At 38.9% G+C, this 21,564-nt stretch overlaps 1 protein-coding gene across 2 annotated transcripts in view; it reads right to left on the reverse strand.

The window, feature by feature from the left end:
* Positions 1–21,564, reverse strand: part of LOC134358453 (A disintegrin and metalloproteinase with thrombospondin motifs 14) — a 242,619-nt gene that overhangs the window by 25,625 nt on the left and 195,430 nt on the right. For both annotated transcript variants that reach the window (XM_063070692.1, XM_063070691.1), the window contains exons 9-17: positions 19,232–19,364; positions 18,196–18,309; positions 14,613–14,761; positions 12,716–12,891; positions 11,748–11,881; positions 10,714–10,837; positions 5,268–5,348; positions 4,788–4,951; positions 3,001–3,166 (exon numbers count right to left, since the gene is read on the reverse strand). In XM_063070692.1, coding sequence (XP_062926762.1) covers positions 3,001–3,166; positions 4,788–4,951; positions 5,268–5,348; positions 10,714–10,837; positions 11,748–11,881; positions 12,716–12,891; positions 14,613–14,761; positions 18,196–18,309; positions 19,232–19,364 — 1,241 coding nt within the window. The remainder of the gene's footprint in view (positions 1–3,000; positions 3,167–4,787; positions 4,952–5,267; positions 5,349–10,713; positions 10,838–11,747; positions 11,882–12,715; positions 12,892–14,612; positions 14,762–18,195; positions 18,310–19,231; positions 19,365–21,564) is intronic.

The raw sequence follows: 21,564 nt of genomic DNA on the forward strand, positions 1-21,564 counted from the left end.
TTTGACAGAGCTTTATCAACATGTCCAGAACCCTGTGGGTTTATAGGTGTTTCAAAGTGTTGAATGCAAGCACCTGGAACTGCCTCCTTTTCTTTCTGCTTCTTTAAGAGGAAATTGTTAGCCATAACATGACCAGGTTTCCTACAATAGTGACAAATAGGACCAGAATGTTTCTCTTTTAACTGCTTCCCTTCATCCTTACCTTTGTCACTAGTCCCAGATTTAATTTCTGGTTTACCCTGACTGTCCATGCTACCCTTTTGGAAGGTCTTACGCGAGGTAAACTTAAACTTTTAGAGCAAACTCATCCGCTAATTTAGCAGATTCTTGCAAAGTGGCAGCATCCTTCTCATCCAACAGGAATTCTGCAGATGCTGGAAATTCAAGCAACACACATCAAAGTTGCTGGTGAACGCAGCAGGCCAGGCAGCATCTCTAGGAAGAGGTACAGTCGACGTTTCAGGCCGAGACCCTTCGTCAGGACTCCTTCTCATCCAAATATGTCTTTATGTCGTTATGGACGCACCTTTTGAACTCCTCAATTAAAATCACCTCTTTCAATTTGTCGAAATCACCATCCACATTTTTAGATGTGCACCATCGTTCAAAACACACAGCCTTCTCATAAGCAAATTCCACATGAGACTGGTTCACAGATTTCTTCAAATTCCTAAACCTTTGTTTATAGGCTTCTGGAACCAGTTCATAAGCTTTGAGCACAGCCTGCTTCACAATCTCATAATTAGCTGCATCTTCAACTGATAGAGCAGAATAAGCCTGCTGAGCCTTACCCTTAATTATACTCTGTAACAGAACAGGCCAACCAACTTTTGGCCACTTTAAATCCTGAGCTACTTTCTCAAAATGCTGAAAGTATTTATCAACCTCAGCCTCATCAAATGGAGGAACCAATTTAACCTCCCGACTGGCAACAAACTTATCATCAGAGTCAAACGCTAGACCCCGTTGCTGTAGATTCTCTAACTTCTCTAGCTCAAACCTCCTTTGTTTCTCTGCTTCCACAGCTTCGAACTGTCTTTGTCTTTCATCTTCCTCAGCTTCATCCTAAGTTTCTCTCGGTCAAACTTTAATTGTTCCAGCCGCAACTGAAGCGCAGGGTTAACTGATTTACTTTCAGGAAACATTTCTAACACTGCTCCTTCAAACTCCTTCGTAGATACATAGTGCTCAGCCATTCTCCTCTGAATCTCTACCTTTTTCATAGCCAGCTTTACCACAGTAAGTTCCAGCTTTTTAGCAGTGGCCAAAAAGTCGTCCTTTCTGGCGTCCCCCATGCCTCAGGGGTTGGCGATGCCAGAAATCCCTCAATCTCCATTGCTCCTGGTTTCCACACAGAAGTCAATCAAAAAGGAATTGACCAATGAGATCAATAATCAATCAATGAATAAGCTTCAATAGATTACACATTGAGTCAGGTTTTAATGTTAAAACCACTATCCTTATTAGTATCTACTCATAATATAGAGAATTAAACGAAATAAACAGAAGTTAACAGTGTTATGCGTGTGAGTGTGTGTGTGTCTCCCAAACAATCAAGCTTAGGAACAGTTCTTAAAGTCTTAAAATGGCAAAGTAGGAAAGGGTCCAGTAATCCATGAAATAAGCGATGAGGGAGATTTGGAAATCCACGTTAAAATGTAGAGAGAAGGTGATTACAAACAAATTCCACAGGTTCCATGCTGGAACATAACAGTTGCCGAAGATCTTATCCGTCAAGTCATTCCGAAATCCATGTAAAACATCACAGGGTGACAGTCACAGAATTTCCCTTCTTCCAAGAGGTCACCACATAACACACCCGAATCCAGGTAAGGGTTAACGAAAGTGGTGCCACAGGATACTCCAACAAAATCTATATATGGATTATACCAAGTGACAGTCATACATCTAATCCATTAAACAAAACAATCTTTTGGGCTTGGCTAATTTCACAGCAAACTCCTACTGGCAGTTTGCAATCCAAAGTCCTTCTTCTCTCTCTCTCTCCTTCCTACTGAAAATCTCAGCAGTCTGTCGCAGCTTGTTATACTGATATCATAGTCCTGCCTCATCCAGGCGTCTCTTAAAGTGACACTCACAGTAAACGAAACTCATGGGCACGTAACAGTACAAAGGCTAGCTTCAAGAAGTCTCAGTAATTAGAAATAAAATGGAAAAGTTCTTAGTTTTTATTACATTGTGAAGAAGTCTTCACAAAATACAATAGCATTCAGCAACAGCACGCTAAGTAGCTAAAAAGAAACTCACTGTTTCCTTGCATGCACAGGTTGAAACTCTGGTCTAGCATTCTGTCAACTGGCAATTTCAGTGGTCCAGTATGTTTTGAATCAGTAGTACAGATCTGTACTAATTAACTAATTCTAATTATATTATGCAAAATACTACTTTAAACTATCAAATAATTGCATTTTTATAGGAGCACAGTTGGTTTTGCTCAGGAACTACCTACCAAACATAATGCACTACAGTTATTTGATCTATAAATTATTCTTCTGAAAACTTTAATGTATTCCATTTTATTAATTTTAGGATCAACATCAGGCCTATAAGAATTTCTTCTGAAATAAAGATAATAGCATTTAATCCAAATATCCTGGACCTCTGCTGCTGGATCAAGCCTACTTGTATAACAGGTTGAGGTAGTTTCATTTTACTCCAGGGATTCTCAGATGCAGCTGAAAATTCAGAATAGTTCCCAAGCATGGATTCACAAAACATTAAACTGAATGTAAGCATACCATAGTTATATGGCTGGCATTAAAAGCCTTGTCTGGCACCTACTTTCACAACTCTGCTGTTGTTAGGATGGAAATGTTTCTGCTTATTTTCTTGCACCTAATGTATTAAGTTTTAACGTGGAATTTCTTATGGCCTTGAGTTTTTAAAGCAGGAAATCCAGTTCACAGTTAAGTGGAGTGAGACAAAATGTATTAATAAACATGAAACATAGTGCTGTAATCAAAGCCATTGATAACATACCTCCTCCACAGGCTTTTGAACATTGGGACCAACTTTTTAAAGCCCACTCATAACTTTCAGTCTCTTCCAGGAGAACATTGTTGTTGCCAATCACAGGAAGTAGATCTTCATGAATAATATACTTGTACATCATATTTGATTTAGCATCTTTACCTTGTGGGGTAATCTGAAATAAGAGAACACCCCTTCTATTTAAGTAAGCTTCAGTAAATCCACAACACTATGGCCTAGAACTTCCTTGGTGTTTTCATGGTTGTATTGATCATTTATAGTATTTGGGTGTGGGCCTGTGTCCAAAGTTCAGTTGTATCTGAGGCTTAAGGCATTAGGCTCTGATACACCAACTTTATCATCACTCATTATTCCATTGGAGAGTACGTGAAGAAAAATGCTCAGGAGCAAGGTCTGGGTTCAGAGAGTCAAGAGCAATCAAGGCCAGGCATTAGAGATGAGGGTCATGAGTGGGAGAATGGTTTTGTGTGAGAGTCAAATGCTGGCAGCAATGAGCCAGAGACTTACTATTAGTCTTAAGGATAAGGGAGAATGGGGAAGATGAAGGAGGAAATCTGTTAATGACTTGACTGTGCCAGAGGTTGGTGTTATGAAAAACAAAATCAGTAGGGTGGTGGACTTGTGATTAAAGGTTGGTTGGGATAGGGGAATCGAGACATTTGATATGTCTGACTATAGGTCGTGCTAAGGAGGATTTAGTTATAAAATATATATATATATGGCAGTATCAAGTAAGGATCATGTACTGTACATGGAGAAGAGGGCAGGGTTTCTGAGAGCCTGAGTAAGAACAACAAAGTATAAGAAATTTATGTGAGCTTTTGGTAGATAATAACCCCATCTTTGACTAACTTTTCTATATTCAGTCTTGGCTAGCATTAAACTGGGCTTTAAGATGAAATACTGTGGATTCGGGTTAATTGGGCCATTGGTTAATTTAGACAGCCATTTACTTGGGACAACTCTTAAAAGAGCACAATCTAATAAAGAAAATAGCCTCATTTATTTGGAACACTATGCCGCTTAACTGGAACAGGAGACTGTTGCCGAGAAGTTTCTAACCAGCGTTAGTCGTGTGTATGTCATGTGGCCGTTAGACACTACACCATGCTTAGAGTAAACAGTTTTTAAATAGCGGCACTTGTGTTTGTGTTCGAAAAGCAATGATTTTTGCTAATGATAGTTAGTTAACAAGAAGTAGTAAGATAGTTCAGAAATTTTCGCTCACTGTGGTTCTAGGCATTTGGGCTTAGAGATGTCAGAAATGAGTGAAAATTAAATGATTTCACTACACTAGTTAGGAACTACAAAGAATCTGAAGGTATTGACAATCATCAAAAGCATTGTTTGAAGGCAGCCATTATCTGTACCATGTGTCTGTGCTGACTGTTCATTTACAGTCAATCAAAAGAACATGGCAGTGAACACTGAATTAATTCCTCCATTGATAACTATTAAGAACTAATATACTACTTTATAGTACAGTAGTAGTTTTGGTAGTGTTCTATTTAATCCTGTATTTCATTTAAATACTTAACTTGTTACTCAGTTAAATGGTTGTATATCTTTTTTATACCTTTTTAACTATTTCCATGAAACTTCGGCTAGCTGGGGCAGCCGCTTAATTGGGCCAAAATATACCGGTCCCGAAGTGCTCTAATTAACTAGAATTGACTGTATTCGAAAAATGGAATCTTGGAATGAGTTAGAACACTGGGAGGAGAAGGAAAAGTTATTTCTTCTGAGAAAGGAAAACCGAATCTTGCATTGCTTACATAGATAATTATGCTGTCATGTAGTGGGCCACTGGTTTTAAGGACTTCCTTGTCAGTTTCTACAGAGTACTCCCATTCCAGACCCATTTCGATAAATATCTTTGGCTTTGCATTTTCACCTTTGGCATTGAGAATGAAATTACCAGATGCTTGAATCTTCACAGCTGTTCAAAAGATATAATCATTAAATGCTTAATATACTGTAACTTGCCCCAGAGATGACATTAAATATTTTAGAACAGTAGTTTTTTTAAACTAATTTTTTTTTTTGCTCAGCATAACAAAACTTTCAATTTTCAGATACACTTACATTTACATTTCTTCACTTGTCAGGTAATAAAAGAGGAAGGATGAATTCTGGTGGATTATTGCATTAATTTCTATGGTAACAAATCTTGCTGATGTTTGAAGTTTTATCCAACACGGAAAAGACTGAAACAATTTACAGACTCAAGTACTGAGTTGCAGGGAAAAACTTACAAATTAGATTTGTCGATAGTTCAGTTTCTTCTATCTGAATATGTCTTGCTCCAGCTGGTATTTCAAACATTTTGAACATCCCTGAAGGATATAAAATATCACATCTCATTTACTCTACCTGTTTGACTTGAACACTGTGAAAGCTGAGAATATTTCCAAGCCTCCCAAGCACTGCACAGAAGTGTTGAACAAACTAACAGGTATTTGTTTCCATAAGACCATAAGACACAGGAGCAGAATTAGGCCATTCAGCCCATTGAGCATGCTCCACCATTCCATCATTGTTGATTTACTATCTCTCTCAACCCCATTCTCCTGCCTTCTCTCTATAATCTTCGTTGACCTTACAAATCAACCTCCGCTTTAAATATACTCAATGACTTGGCCTCCAAAGCCATCTGTGGCAATGCATTCCACAGATTCACCACCCACTGGCTAAAGAAATTCCTCCTCAGCTGTTATGGATGGACCTCCCTCTACTCTGAGGCCGTGCCCTCTGGTCCTAGACTATCCCACTATAAGAAACATACCCTCCACATCAACTATATCTAGGCCTTCCAATGTTCAAAAGACTTCAATGATATTTCCCCAATCTTTCTAAACGCCAGCAAGTATAGGCCACGAAGCATCAAACGCTCCTTATATGTCAACCCTTTTATTCTCCTCAGGGCCCTCTCCAATGCCAGCACATACTTTCTTAGATAAGGGGTTCAGAAATGCTCACCATACTCCAGCTGAAATCTAACCAATGCCTTATAAAGCCTGCATCTTTGCCTTTATATTCTAGTCCTCTGAAATGAATGCTAACATATGCCTTCCTTACCATTGACTCAAACTACAGGTTAACATTTAGGGCATCCTGCACGAGGACTCTCAAGTACCTCTCATTCTTTAATTTTCTCCCCATGTAGAAGATAGTCTATGCCTTTAATCTTCTTCTAAAGTTCATCACCATACACTTCCCTACACTATAATATTAGGATGTGGGATACTAATTACAATGGGAGGTAGAAAACGGATGGAATAAGGTAACGTTATGATAGTCGTGGGAGATTTCATTATGCAAGTAGATTGGGTAATCAGGTTGTTCATGGATCCTAAGGAAAGGAATTTATAGAATGCCTGTGAGGGTTTTAGAGCAACTTGTGACTGAGCCCACTGGGGAAAAGGCAATTCTGGATTGGGTGTTGTGTAATGAACCAGATATAATTAGGAAGCTTAATGTAAAGGAACCCTTAGGAGACTGATCATAATATGATAGAATTCAGCCTGTAGTTTGAGAGGGAGAAGCTAAAATCAGATGTATCTGTATTACAAGGAACCTATAGGGGCATGAGAGAGGAGCTGGCTAAGACCTTATACTTCTTTCTCCCCTCGTCCCCCCTTCTTACTCTGACCTCATTTTTTTTCCAGTCCTGATGAAGGGTCTTGGCCCAAAACATTGACTGCTTATTCCTTTCCATAGATGCTGCCTGGTCTGCTGAGATCCTCTAGCATTTTGTGTGTGTTGCCATGGATTTCCACTGTCCGCAGATTTTCTCATGCTTGTGCTGGCTAATATTGATTGGAAGGGGACATTAGCAGGGACGATGGCAGAACAGTAGTGGTTGGAGTTTTTGGGGAAAACTTGGAAGGTGCAGGAAAGATCCACCCCAAAGAAGAAGAAGATTCAAGATTGTTTGAAGTCATTTCCAGTACAAAAGTGTAAAGGAGACAGAAATAATTCTTTCTCAGGATCCAATACAGCACAAAAAATAAAGAACACAATAATAAAAAAGCACAATAAATATAAATGCATAAGATAGCTTATATACATAGATTGATTATATGTCCATAAAATGACGATAAGCACAGATATGTCCATACATAAGGTGGCTCACAGGAAATGATAGAGTAGTGGTGGTGGGTGGTGTGGAGGGCTGGTTTAGTGTGTGGAGATGTTGATTAGCCTTACTGCCTGGGGAAAGGAACTTGGGGAAGTATTCTAAAGGGAAGATGAGGTTACCTTGGTTGACAAAAGAAGTCAAAAACAGCAGAAGAGGAAACGAGAAGGCATGTAATATAGCAAAATTCTGTGGGAAGCTAGAGGATTGGGAATCTTTTAAAGAGAAGGAAACTTAAAAAAAACATTAAGGAGAGAAACGATTTAATATGAAGATAAGCTAGTCGATAATATTAAAAAGGATACCAGAAGTTTCTTCAGATACATGAAATATAAAAGAGAGGTGCGAGTGGCTATTGGACCGCTGGAAAATCACACTGGAGAGGTAGTAATGTGGGACAAAGCAACGGCAAATGAACTGAAGAAGTATTTTGCATCAGTCTTCACTGTGGAAGACACAAGCAGTATGCCAGAAATTCAAGAGAGTCGGGGGTAAAAGTGAGTGTAATTGTAATTACTAAGGAGAATGTGCTTGGGAAGCGGAAACGTCTGAAGGTCGTTAAGTCACCTGAATCTGATGGACTACACCTCAGGGTTCTGAAAGAGGTTGCTGAAGAGATTGTGGAGGCATTAGTAGTGATTTTTCAAGAATCACCAGATTATGGAATGGTTCTGGAGGACCGAAAAATTGAAAATGTCATTCCACTCTTTAAGAAGGGAGGGAGACAAAAAAACAAGAAAATATAGGTCAGATATTGGGAGCCCATTATTAAGTTTGAGGTTTTAGGGTACTTGGTGACACATGGTAAAACAGGTCACAATCAGCATGGTTTCCTTAAGTACAAATCTTGTCTGACAAATCTTTTGGAATTCTTTGAGGAACAAACAGGTAGGAGAGACAAATGAGAGTCAGTTGATATTGTTTACTTGAATTTTCAGAAGGCCTTTAACAAGGTGCCATACATGAAGGCTGCTAAACAAGATAAGAGCCTGTGGTATTACAGGAAAGGTACTAGCATGAAAAGAAGATTGGCTGACTGGCAGGAAGCAAAGAGTAGGACTAAAGAGAGCCTTTTCTGGTTGGCTACCAGTGACCAGTAGTTTTCTGCAGGGGTTGATGTTGGGACTACTGCTTTCATGGTAGACGTCAATGATTTAGATGATGGAATTGATGGCTTTATTTGCTAAGTTTGCAGATGATACAAAGATAGGTGGAGGGACAGCTAGTGTTGAGGAAGCAGGGAGTCTGCAGAAGGACTTAGATAGGTTAGAAGAATGGGTGAAGAAGTGGCAGGAGGAATGTAGTGCAGGTAAGTGTGTGGTCATGCACTTTGGCAGAAGAAATAAAGGCATTGACTACTTTCTAAATGGGGAGTATATTCAGAAATCAGAAGTGCCAAGGACTTGGAAGTCCTTGAAAAGGACTTCTTAAAGGTTAACGTGCAGATTGAGTCAGCGATAAGGAAGGCAAATGCAATATTAGATTCATTTCAATAGGTATAGAATATAAAAGCAAGGATGTAATGCTGAAGCTTTATAAGGCATTGATCAGATTGCATTTGGAGTATTGTGAGCAGTTTTGGGCCCCTTATCTAAGGGTGTGCTGGCATTGGAGAGGGTCCAGAAGTGGTTCACTGAATGATCCCAGGAAAGAAACGGCTAACACATGAGGAGCGTTTGATGCCTATTTGCTAGAATTTAGAAGAATGAGGTGGCATCTCATTGATACCTATTGAAAGGCCTGTATAAAGTGGATGTGTGGAGTACGTTTCCTATACTGGTGAAGTCTAGGACCAGAGTGCACAGCCTCAGAATACAAGGACATCCTTTTAGAACACAGATGAGAAGGAAATTCCTTAGTCAGGGGGTAGTGAATCTGTGGAATTCATTGCCACCACAGGTAGCCGTGGAGGCCAAGTCATTGAGTATGTCTAAAGCGGAGCTTGATAGGTTCCTGATTAGTAAGGGTGACTAAGACTGAGACAAGGGAAGAGAATAGGATTGAGAGAGATAATAAAACAGCCATGATCAAATGGTGGAGTAGATCTGATGGACGAATGGCCTAATTCCACTCCTATGTCTATGGTCTTAAGGTTTACCAGTCTACATTTATTTCAAGCTATTCCTACCTCCAATCAATACTGTTCACATCTTCAAGTTAGAATCATCAGAAAATTTTGCACTTTTACCTCTCATAGCTATATTTAAAATATTATCATGCCAAAAAAAACAGTGGATCTTAGCAGTGACTTTCTGGGGAAGATTATTCTCTCATCTTAAAAAGCAATTGTTCACCACAGATCTCTGCTTTCTGTCCTGTTTCTTATTCATACTGCCACATGATCTGTTTATTCCATTAATCTCCATTTTTCTAGCTAGTTTATTATGTAGAACAATATCAAATGTTTTCTGAAAATGGCATTTACTGCATTCTTTTTATCATTTTATCAGTTACATCATCAAAATTTCAATTAGTCTGTCCTTTATTAATTCAAACTTCTCCAAGTGCCTATTAATATTTTATACTGGTTACTGAACTCAAAGGTTCCCCATCACTAAGGGTAAAATACCTTCATCTTGGGCATCCAGTAGTAAAAAAATTTATAGTTGATCAGTTTAAGAGTAAATTTGTAAAGCATTTTTTTCAACAGGTGGAGATAAAAGTTTGAAAGCTTTTCATCAAAGGTCTGTGAATACTCAGTGAACTGAAATTTCTAAGATTAAGGCGGTTAAGAATGTCAAGTAAATAGAATTAAGGTACATGTCCAAAATGTTTTAACTCGATGAATCAATAAAGAGTCCTGATGAGTAGAATGATCTACATCCCTAGATATATTCCAGTACTTCTGAAACTGAGTGTCTCTAAACTATCTCTTGTTCCAGTGGTTTAACTGCTACAACCCTGTATTCTGGAAATCATTACTTTAAGTACTTCCAATTTACTAATTGCTGTTTCAACATCAGAAGTTTCCTCAACATCTATTTTTTTGACTACGTCTCTGGTCACTTCCAATTCATTCATATATTATCATCCACTTTTCCTCTGTGAATCAGTGTAGGATGGATGCAGAATTAAAAGTAATGTAAAAGTGCGCAAGTTGTGTGATATGACTCAGAGATGCAGTATAAAATCAAAATGAAATACTTGCAATTGCGCTGAAAACAAACAACCAAATACAGTGTACACTGAAGAAAAACAAAGCAAAATATCTTTTAGGTCTTATAATATTTCAGTAGCTTATCACAATCCTGTTGCAATGTGTAGAGTTATTTAAAGATGTCAGTATTATCTGAAGGTATTGGACTGATTTTCCAAGTTAATGGAATTGCTAAGGAGATAGTTATGCAACAGAAATATTGCACGTGATTTCCTCCATATTTCCAAATTCAATTATTTTTGGTTTATGATTTTTGAAGTGCTGTAAATGGGGAATCAACAAGAGATCATGGTATGTATTAATTGAAGTAGTAAATTAATTTAAATAACTTGAAATAGGTCTTTTAAAATAGACAACTTTGTACCAGAAAAGTGAGCTACATGTGATCACTGTGGATATAACTTACTCATTTGTTTGGTTGTCTTGGCAATGGTCCCTTTAACAGTTCGACAATGTGCATTATCACCACCACAAACACCACATTTATCTTCTCGTTTAAAAGAACCTACTTCTTTGTCACAGCCTACAAGCTTCAAAACAAAAATTATTCAACATTGTTAAGTATCATCCCTTGCCAAAAAGATCAGAATTAACTCTACAACCAAGGTTATAAATATTAAGACCAAAATCGTAAGAAGCAATCCTTTTCTACATACATTCAGTGGTCACTTTAAAAAATAAAATGGCCTCTAAGTGTATATTCATAGTCTTCTACAGTTCTAGCCCATCGATTTCAAGGTTTGACATGTTGTGCACTCAGATGCTTTTCTGCACATCATTGTTGTAACAGGTGGCTATATGAGTTACTGTTGCCTTTCTGTCAGCTTGAATCAGTCTGCCTATTGTCCTCTGGCTTCTGTCATTAACAATATGTTTTCGCCCACAGAACTGCTGCTCACTGTATGGGTCTTGTTTTTTTGCACCATTCTCGGTAAACTCTTGAGACTGTTTTGCATGAAAATTCCAGCAGATCAACAGTTTCTGAGACACTCAAACCACCCTATCTGGTAACAACAATCATTCCATGGTCAAAGTCACTAAAATCACATTTCTTCCCCCATTCCGATGTTTGGTCTGAACAAATGAACCTCTTGACCAGTTCTGCATGTTTTTATGAATTGAGCTGCTGCCACATGATTGGCTGATTAGATATTTGCATTAATGAGCAGGTATGCATGTGTACCTAACAAAGTGGCTGCTGAGTGTTAATACGTTATCAACAATTTACGTATTTATGCAATGCATTTAACACAACAACGTCTTGAGCCATTATAAGCCACGTGGATATGTTAGCATAGTATTCATAAACTTGGCCTAAGACCCAGCTACATTTTAGGGAACATTTTAAGATGGGGTAGTTTAGAGTGAGAATTCTACAAAGGAATTCATGAATCCAGAATTAGAGGAATTAAGGAAAAAGTAATAGTGAAGAGCACCTACCACACATTCTCCTCGAGCACACACACTGAAGGGATCCTTGTAACTGCAGCGAGTACCATCGTGCACAACCTGATTCATGAACACCACATCACCCGTTTCCTTGGACTTGCAAATCAGTTCACATTTTTGAGCCTCTAGCATTTGTTGATAGGAAAAGAAAAACAGTGGAAGTTTATATAGGCTTATGAGTGAAATTAAAGCTCTGAAAACAAAACACAAAAGGGTTAGAAGTACCCAAACCATCCAGGTTTGGTTTACCTGTAATTCACTCCTAGGCATTCTTCATTTCATTTCAGTATATTTCCTTTCCTTATTATCTTGGAAGAAAATGATTTGAAACAATGTTGGCAACAGTACTGCTCAGAGAATGAAGGGAATGGTGATCAATGGGTGCAGTGGAGTAGAAGAGGAGCTTAAAGCACATTAATGAAACAACAAAAGCAGCATCAAAGAATGGATGTCAAGATTTAAGTCCAACATGTTATTTTTACGTGACAGGATCCTCAGATTTATTAAGATCTCTGCGGGTACACTGGAAAGGATAAGGCCTGAAGTGTTAAATTGCTGGGCAGCAAGAAATACAGCATAGTTAGACAGGGTGGTGAAGGTGCCATTTGGCATGTTAGTCTTTATCTGTCAGGATAGTGAGTACAAGATTTGGAATGCCATGTTACAACCATACAAGATGTTGATATTCAGAGTACCACAGACAGTTCTAGTTGTCCTGCTACAGGAAGGATATCATTAAATTGGAAAGTGTACAAAAAGGAATTATGAGGGACTGGAGGGCTTAAGGTACAGGGAGAAACTGGATAGGCTAGGTCACTTTCACCCCTGTAATCTAGGAAGTAGCTCCCCACAAGCATGATAAAATCATAATTTATCTCCAAAAATCACTTAATGACTCATTACCCAGTATTCAATATTTGTAGTCTCTGCTTTAAATAGAGTATTAAGGACAATCTCACCATCTTGAGGCTCATAAGGCAGCCAGGTATGCTTAACATTTTGGTGAAGATAGTACGAGTTTCGCTGTTGACACTGCTGAGCCCGAAAATCTTTAAAATGCCCCGAGCAATCTTCAGAATTGCAGACTTTATATTGAAAAGCAGGGCCACGGCAGTCTCGGCCACCATAGGCAGGGCTGCAGAGCAGTAAAGATGCAATTAGTGACAAGATATGCATTCTTATTTTACTGCATGATTTTATTAATAAGTCATAATCTTATTGTCTTAATAGTTTGTGAAGCTTTCCAGGTAGCTATACTGAAAGTTCAGTAGCTTACAAAATAGTCATATTCAAATAACTGACAATTGATGGTGTTCGATTAGCTATCCAGCTACTTAGTGTAGCAAGGAAGATGGTGGTGGAATCCATGGAGGAGAGATGCCAACTTGCATGCATCTACACTACATTCATATTCAAGCATATTTTCCAATGCATTAAATATGCCTATCCTTCAGTGACAGTGTACGGGAAAGAAACGCTGATTTTAAAGTTGGAAGTGCGTGGGGAAGAGGAAAAGAAAAAATGACCACTTCTGTTGACTGTGGTTATGATACAATCTGAAAAATCATACTACTAGGCTCAAGGACAGCTTCTACCCCACACATTAGACTACTGAATGGTTCCCTAATACAGTACAATGGACTCTTGACCTCACAATGACCTTAAATCTTTTTATCTACCTGCATGCGCTTTCTCTATAGATGGTACACTTTATTCTGCATTCTGTTACTGTTTTACCTTTACGGTGTAATGGATTGATCAGTATGCAAGGCAAGCTTTCAATGTATCAAGGAACAATAATAAACCAATTCCAATTCCATCCATTTAAATTCCACCTATCACCTCCAAGCGTCCCAGGACATTCCCTTTCATTCTCCCCTCCCCGCCCACCCACGGTCTCCCTCACTTGTACTGACCTATCACCTGCCAACTTGTACCCTTGCCCCTCCTCGCTGGCCTCTTTCCTTTTCAGTCCTGATGAAGAGTTTTGGCCTGAAGTGTCAACTGTTTATTGCCTTCCATAGATGCTGCCACACCTGCTGAGTTCCTCCAGCACTTTGTCTGTGTTCCTCATGACTTCCAGCAAATGCAGGGTCTCTTATGTCTCCAATTCCAATTTTTCATAATTTATAAAATATACTATAAAAATTGAACCCCTTATCTATGTTGGTAAAGATATGTAATTAAGTATACTGTACATTGATGAAGGTTGTGAATGCTGGACTTACATAGTTATTACAGTTTTTTACTTAGTATACTACACAATTATGTTGAAAAAATATTCTTATTACTTTCTAAAATAACTAATTTGTTATCTCAGTGGGAAGTATTCGTATTCAGAAAACAATGAATTCAAACAGTTTTTCAGGGTAATTGGCATGCCAAGAAGTCTGCAAATACTATTCTGAAATATATTGTTCTTAGGTCTAAGTAGTAGACAGAAGCCGCCTTAGTGCCTTGCAGATGTTTAGATTTATTATTCTAAGTGGGGAGGCAACATTTCTCTCTGAATCAGATTAACTTCAGTTATTGGTTGTGAAATCTTGGTGCGAGCTATCACTAAATTTCAAAGTGCAATATGGCATATGAAGAATCTGAGATACTGCTGAGAAATGTGGTAAAACATCATCATTATTGCTTATGCTGTGTCTCCTGTTATAAAGGAAAATGATTCTTAGTAGATGACTGCAAAATGGATTTTCAGTGGAATGGATTTATCACTCAACAGATTATAAGAAATATATGTTTAATTGTTGATATGCTGAATAAATTGGCTGTGGTTCTTCTCATATTGCAAATGTTAGAAGAGCAATGTTATGAACACACAATTAAGTGTATCATTTGGTCCAGACTTACAAAGGATTGTTGCATTGCCTGCTACGGAAGCGTATTCCGCCACCACAAGTCCTTGAGCATGTTCCAAACCTTGTCCATGAACCCCAGCTTCCATCCTGACTGTACAGCTGATCTGGACTCTTCCAAATACAGTGACCCTTGAAGCACCACTGGAAAGTAGAAATGGTCAACTATTGGTCAACTAATGGTCAACAATTCGTTAATAGCTAATATGGATTAAACTCAGAGGTTTGCATTCCTGCTGCTGAGCTATCAATGACAAAGTTCAAAGCAAATTTATTAATGAAGCACATATCTGGCCATATACTACCTTGAGATTTATTTTCTGGTGGGCATACATAGTAAATCCAAGAAACACAATAGAATCAATGAAAAATGGCACCAAACAGGATGGACAAACAACCAATGTGCAAAAGACAACTGTGTGCAAAAGACAACTGTGGGCAAATACAAAAGTTAAAATAAATAAATAAATGAGTAATAAATATAGAGAACTTGAGATGAAGGGTCCTTGAAAATGCTTCCATCGTTCTGTGATGGAGGTAGTAAAATTGAGTGAAGTTATCTCCTCTGGTTCAAGAGCCTGAATGGTTAAGGGGTAATAACTGTTCCTGAACCTGGTAGTGTGGGTCCTGAGACTCCTGTATCCCCTCCCTGATGGCAGCAGAGAGAAGGATGATGGATAATGCTTTCCTGTGAGAGTACTCCATGCAGATGTGGTGATGAGGGCTTTACCCCTGAGGTATCCACTATTTTCTGTAGGCTTTTCCATTCTAGGGCATTGGTGTTTCTATACCAGGCCATGATGCAACCAGTCAATATGCAGACAATATTAAAGGATGCAAATTTAGAAATAGAACACTTATTGCCAATTAGTTGAAGATGGGGAAGGAGATGCAACTCACAGGAAATAATTCATTGCACAGCAAAAGAGAGTCAGAAAACAATTTTAAGCCTCACCAGAGGAATTACCTCATCATTTCTACACTATCTAGCTATATACTACTGTCACTAAAAAGTTAATTGAAAATTGCACCCAATTTTCAACATAAATAACTTTTCACCCATTCAAGTTAAAAATTAGTTCTCCATGATTTGGATGAGTATCAGTTCCATTAAATCCATCGTATAGAGCCCAATGGCAGAGAAGAATATAAGTAAAACTATTCTCTCCATCCACTGTACATAAAATGACCATCAACACACAGAATACTTGGGAGAGTAAGAAAATTGGATCTTTTACACATACCCAGACATCCCACCTCTCCCGGAGGTTCCGGGAGTCTCCTGCATATTAAGAGTGGCTCCCTGATGCCTGCAAATTATATACAATGTCCCGGAAATCAACTTTTTTGAGAGCGAGCGAGAGAGAGAGAGAGAGAGCGAGAGAGATCACGTGAGCGAGAGAGCGCGCGCCATGGCAGAGTGTTCCAAAAAAAGAAAATATAAAACGTACGTCACCCCAGACTACCCTAAAGTGTACCCCTGCCTAATAGGGGTCAAAAATAATGACAGTGTTGTTCGCTGCACTGTTTGCAACAGTGACTTTTCTATCGCCCATGGTGGGTTAAGACTGTAAAAGACATGTTGAGGTGAGTTTAACAGGTGTCATTCGTTCATTAGCGTAGGTAACATTATTTAAGCTAGCTGGCTAGCTGCTAAGGAGCTACTCTATTGCAGACATCCCACTTCTCCCGGAAGTCTCCCACAAATTGATGGTGCTACCTCCATGAAATGAGGTTTTGCGGGTGGGATGTATGCATACCTCTTTATAAATGTTGGAATAACTATGTAAAAGATCAGTCATCATATTTTTGAATGGTTGAATAGGTACAGGAGAGGGGGACAAAAGACCTACCCTGCTTGTTTTTCTTCTGTTTATATGAACAGGGAATAAATTAAAGTGCTGGAAATGTGGCAATCAGATGAAATACAATAATAATATGATGAACCGTTGAATATTTGACACAGAATCACTTTTAGTTGTGTAATTTTGGCAGGGTGGGAATCACACTCAATCGGTGAGCCTGCTAGAATTCTTCAGACAAATGGCACTAAATTAGATTACTGAGTAGAGATGGGGTGTTGTTGATAATTTATTGGGCAAATGCTGAAAACAAGATTTACTGGAGGTTATCCAGGCAGAAATCTGATGTAACATTTAATTAAAACAAAATGGCAACTTTTGTAACGGGGTGACTTTGTCTTTGTTTCCTCAGTGGTGTCTTAGTCCTGAGCAATTTTCGTGGGCCTCATTTGTGATGTAACTTTCTACTGGATGTCTGCATTTGGCTGCAACCAGCATATTTTAGATAAGGCAGGGAGAATTTCAGTGGACAAAAGTTTCCAGAGGTTTACTCCAATCCTCAAAATGTTTATTTCATCTTTGACACAAAGACCATGGACTCCTTGAATCCCGCCCATTTTATTTCATGCTATGACACACAGGAATACCTTCAAAGCATGCCCATAGCAAAAAAAAGAACAAAAACTTTCTTATTTTAATTGTTGGCAAAAAGGAGTGTCTACTTCACCATTTCCAGTTTGTTTTAATTATTGCAACCTTACCTTTACTATTATAAGTGGCTTCTTTTACATACAAACACTGGATAGTTATTGCTAATAATTAGTATAACCCCCTCAAGATTGCCAAGCAAGTCCCACAGCTCCAATCTGCTAATTAAATTTGCCAATGATACTATATTGATTGGCTTTATCTCAAATAATAACGGGGCAGCCGACAGAAAAAGTCATCACACTGACACAGTGGTGTCAAGAAAACAACTCCCTCAATGTCGCTAAAATTACAGGAAGAACAAAGACAGACTCATCCTTATTGACATCAATGGATCTGAGGTTGAGAGGGTGAACAGCTTCAAGTTCCTCTGTATACACATCACCGAGAATCTGACATGTCTGTACATATCGGCTGAATGGTGAAAAAGCGTAACAGCGCCTCTTTCACCTCAGACGGTTGAAAAAGTTCAGCATGAGTCCCCAGATCCTAAGTACTTGCTACAGGGACACAATTGAGAGCATCCTGACTGGCTGTATCACTGCCTGGTATGGGAACTGTACTTCCCTCAATTGCAGGGCTCTGCAGAGAGTGGTGCAGACAGCCCAGTGCGTCTGTGGACGTGAACTTCCCACTATTCAGGACATTTCAGCAATAGGTGTGTAAAATGGGCCTGAAGGATCACTGGGGACTCAAGTCACCCCAACCACAAACTGTTCCAGCTGCTACCATCTGGGAAATGGTACCACAGCATTAAAGCCAGGACCAACTGGCTCTGGGACAGCTTTTTCCACCAGGCTGTCAAACTGATTAATTCACACTGACACAATTGTATTTCTCAACTATATTGACTGTCCTGTTGTATATCTTACTGTACATACTATTTATTACAAATTACTACACTGTATATTCAGACGGAGATGTAACGTAAAGATTTTTACTCATGTATGTGAAGGATGTAAGAAATAAAGTCCATTCATTTCAAATAATTTGATTAGTTAATACAACAATATGATCATTTATTAAATGGAGTTTACAATAATTTTAAACCTCAGGTTATTGGTTTACCTTTCCTGATGCACACTCTGTCCCATCTAGTGGTGGACCTTTTTTAGTTTTGCAGAAGTAAGGATTATCAGGATGGCTGCACCATAATTGCTTGCAGGGATCAAAAGTTCGGAACTGCAATCAGGACAAAGAAATTTTTGGTCTGATTACGAAAGCCTGTGATGTCTAGGATAATAAAAAAAAAGCATAGTGCATACAACACATGAAAATTCTAGAAAGGAAAAGCTGGTCCACCAGGCGAGGCTCAAATAAACAACCATGTTGTAAGCAAACATCAGAACCAAAAGTGGTTCTATCCAGTGATGGCAATATAATCACCTGGGAAAGATAAAAGAAAATTCATTTTGGATCCACTGTTCAGGTGGAGGGATAGGGAGAAAATCTGAGAAATATTTATCTAACTTTGCAAGGCTATTCTAAACAAGTGTAAAAAGATTACAGTTACTTTAAACCACATCATCAACAGCATAGTGGTCTGCATGATGCTACTACAGTTCGGAGTTCAATTCCAGTTAGCATGACACTATTACAGCTCTGAGCGTTGGAGCTTGGAGTCAATTCCAGTGCTGTCTGTAAGGTATTTGTACATTCTGCCTGTGACTGTGTAGGCTTCCTCTGGGTTCTCCAGTTTCCTCCAGCAGTCCAAAGATGTACCAGTTAGTAGGTTAATTAGTCATCGTAAATTGGTCTGTGATTAGGCTCGTGTTAAATAGGTGGGTTGCTGGATGGTGCGGTTCGTTGGGCTGGAAGGGCCTGTTTCATGCTGTATCTCTAAATAAATAAAAAATAAATAAATCTTGTCCAAATATTTTCTACATCTGAATATTACCTATCCCATGACAGGATCAGAAATCAACATCATATGTTAGCTGACGCCCAAACAAGATTTAAAAAACACACATAAATGCATAATATTGAACAAAATTAGAAACTGAAAAAAATTCTTCACAGAAAAAGACTATTAGAATCTTTTATTATTTGCTTTATATCATTTTAAAAGAAATGCAATATGATATCTAATTAAGCTAAGACTTACAGCTGTACATGTTTGGTAACCTGCTCCAAAATCAAAACGGCATTGCTCATCCATTGAGTAACTGATTCCTGGAAGCTCTGGCAGCATTGGCCACTTGCGTTCAAATGGGTCATCCAGCAAGCAATCATAAGAACTGACAAAAGTAATAAGAAAATATCAGATGTACTTGGATTTAACCCTCATCAGATTTTATGCTGTTTTAAAGTAATTCACCTTGTTGCATGTTAAGTATCCACTTCTGGTGAAATACAAACGAAGAATGTTGTTAATTTATCTGCTGACCATTACTCATTGAGCTGAATGGTTCATAAGATTCATTATAAGCTATGCAAAATTGTGGGAAGTGTCAAGTAGACAGGCCTCAGGAAAATACTCAATTATTCCATTTATGCCCATGTTAAAGCTTACAAGATACTTGTTCTATCTAGGAAAATCAATCCTTTCATGCTTTGTAAAATTCCTCTTCTTAAATGCTTACTTAGTTTCTTGATTCCTTAAGATTGTTATAGTGAGATGGTAGTGGGGATAAGTTCCTATTATCTATTAAATACTCCCAATGGTGTTCATCTCAAATAGCTTCTGACATCTAAGACCAGCTCATGGCCTTCACATGTGGCTTAGGTACCAAGCCTGACGGAACCATTTCTACTGACAGAGAGGACAAAGGTGGGTTACTGGAGCCTTAAAATCAGCTGGTTTGGACAGATAAGGCTTGTCAGACGTGGTTGGAAGCTCTTCTAGGAAAAGAAAAACTCTGATCTCAAACCCCCGTTGCCTTGCGGCTATACCCACTCATGGGGAAAGCCTTGAGAGTAAACGCCAAGGTAAAATCTGGAGCTGGAGTCCCTAAAGCAGACCAACACTGTGTTCAACACTGACTGGTAACTCCTATGAAGTCGCTCATGCCAAGCTCTATCAGTCTCTGCTTTTCCTTTGGGTACATCAGCTGCATGGAAATGGGGAGCCTGCTACATGAGCAAGCCTGCTGCTTGCTCTCCATATTGTACTGACCTGGCTTGTGTATCACATAGATTGCTGGGATGTAGCAACCATGGTCAAGCCCGACCAATGGAGAAGCCTTAATTTAGTTTCTTCCTTCAAGAAGCTTTTGCTGCTATTACAGCAACATTTTGTAGCAGAGAATGCTAAACTCAAATAGTTGTTCATATAAAAATTCACCAACCTAGATTTTCACTTTCCAATGAAATTCTTAAATGGAGAGCTTCACCACCAACTGTCAGAAACTATTCATCCTGTCAACACCTTTCACAGTTGAACATTGTTGTCTAGAAATTCAAAAATGTAAAAGGCAATTTTTCTGTGTACAGGTGGTTGAGAATGGCCGGCAGTGACACTGAAGCTTTGCAATTTGAATGGTGGTGGTGAAGTGCTCTGTGGATCGGAAAATGGGAGAAGACTTGAATTGCAAATCAGTTCTTTGTCCAACTGGGATTGGAGAGTGTGCTGATGGATTGGAAAAGGTAGTTGTGAATATGATCAATAATCAGTAGTTCAACAGGTTGCTTGGGAAGATATTATTGGACTGAGATCTGTGGCATAGCAATTTCAGAGTAGGGGAACCGGGTGGAGATGGGTGAGTTGGTGAGAGAGGAAGGGTGGCAAGGATGTTGGTGGAGTGCAGTTGAGATACTGTCACCTAATTTTTCACTGGTAGGTATCTTTCTGGTTCTCTTCCATTTCCTGCACTGGATTCTCATTAAACTGAGTTCATACAAGGTTTATTATTCCCCCAGGTAAACATACTTTACCAATGCCTTGCCATTTCACTGGAAATTCACATCTATTGTTTCCAATCTTTGCTGTAGAGCATAACTTAAACAGGCATATAATTGTTCCAGTGATAAAGAACCACAGTAAGTCATTTACTTATTTGGTAATATTCCAACCTGTACTGTGCCATGTTTGGAAGTATATACAGTACTGTGCAAAAGTCTTAGGTACATCTATATAGCTAGGGTGCCGAAGACTATTGCACTGTACTGCTGCCACAAAAAAAAACAAATTTCATGACATGTGACTGATGCTAAACTATATTCTGATATGGGTCTATATTGTGGACTTAAGAATGGGAAGTGGGCAGAAAGAGGGGAATCATGGTTGGGGAAAAGAGGAAGGGAGAGGGGAGGGAGCAGAAAACACCAATGAGTCATTCTGTAATGATCAATAAACCAACTGTTTGGAATCAAATGGCCTTGCCTGGTTTCTCAGGGCAGGGTGCGTCTGGCACTCTTCCCACACCCTTCCCACAGTGCTCCACCCTCATCATTCCCAACATCCTTTGCTCCAGCCAGATTTACAAACTCGCTCTCCAC

Source organism: Mobula hypostoma, chromosome 18, assembly GCF_963921235.1.
Source record: "Mobula hypostoma chromosome 18, sMobHyp1.1, whole genome shotgun sequence".
NCBI lineage: Eukaryota > Metazoa > Chordata > Chondrichthyes > Myliobatiformes > Myliobatidae > Mobula > Mobula hypostoma.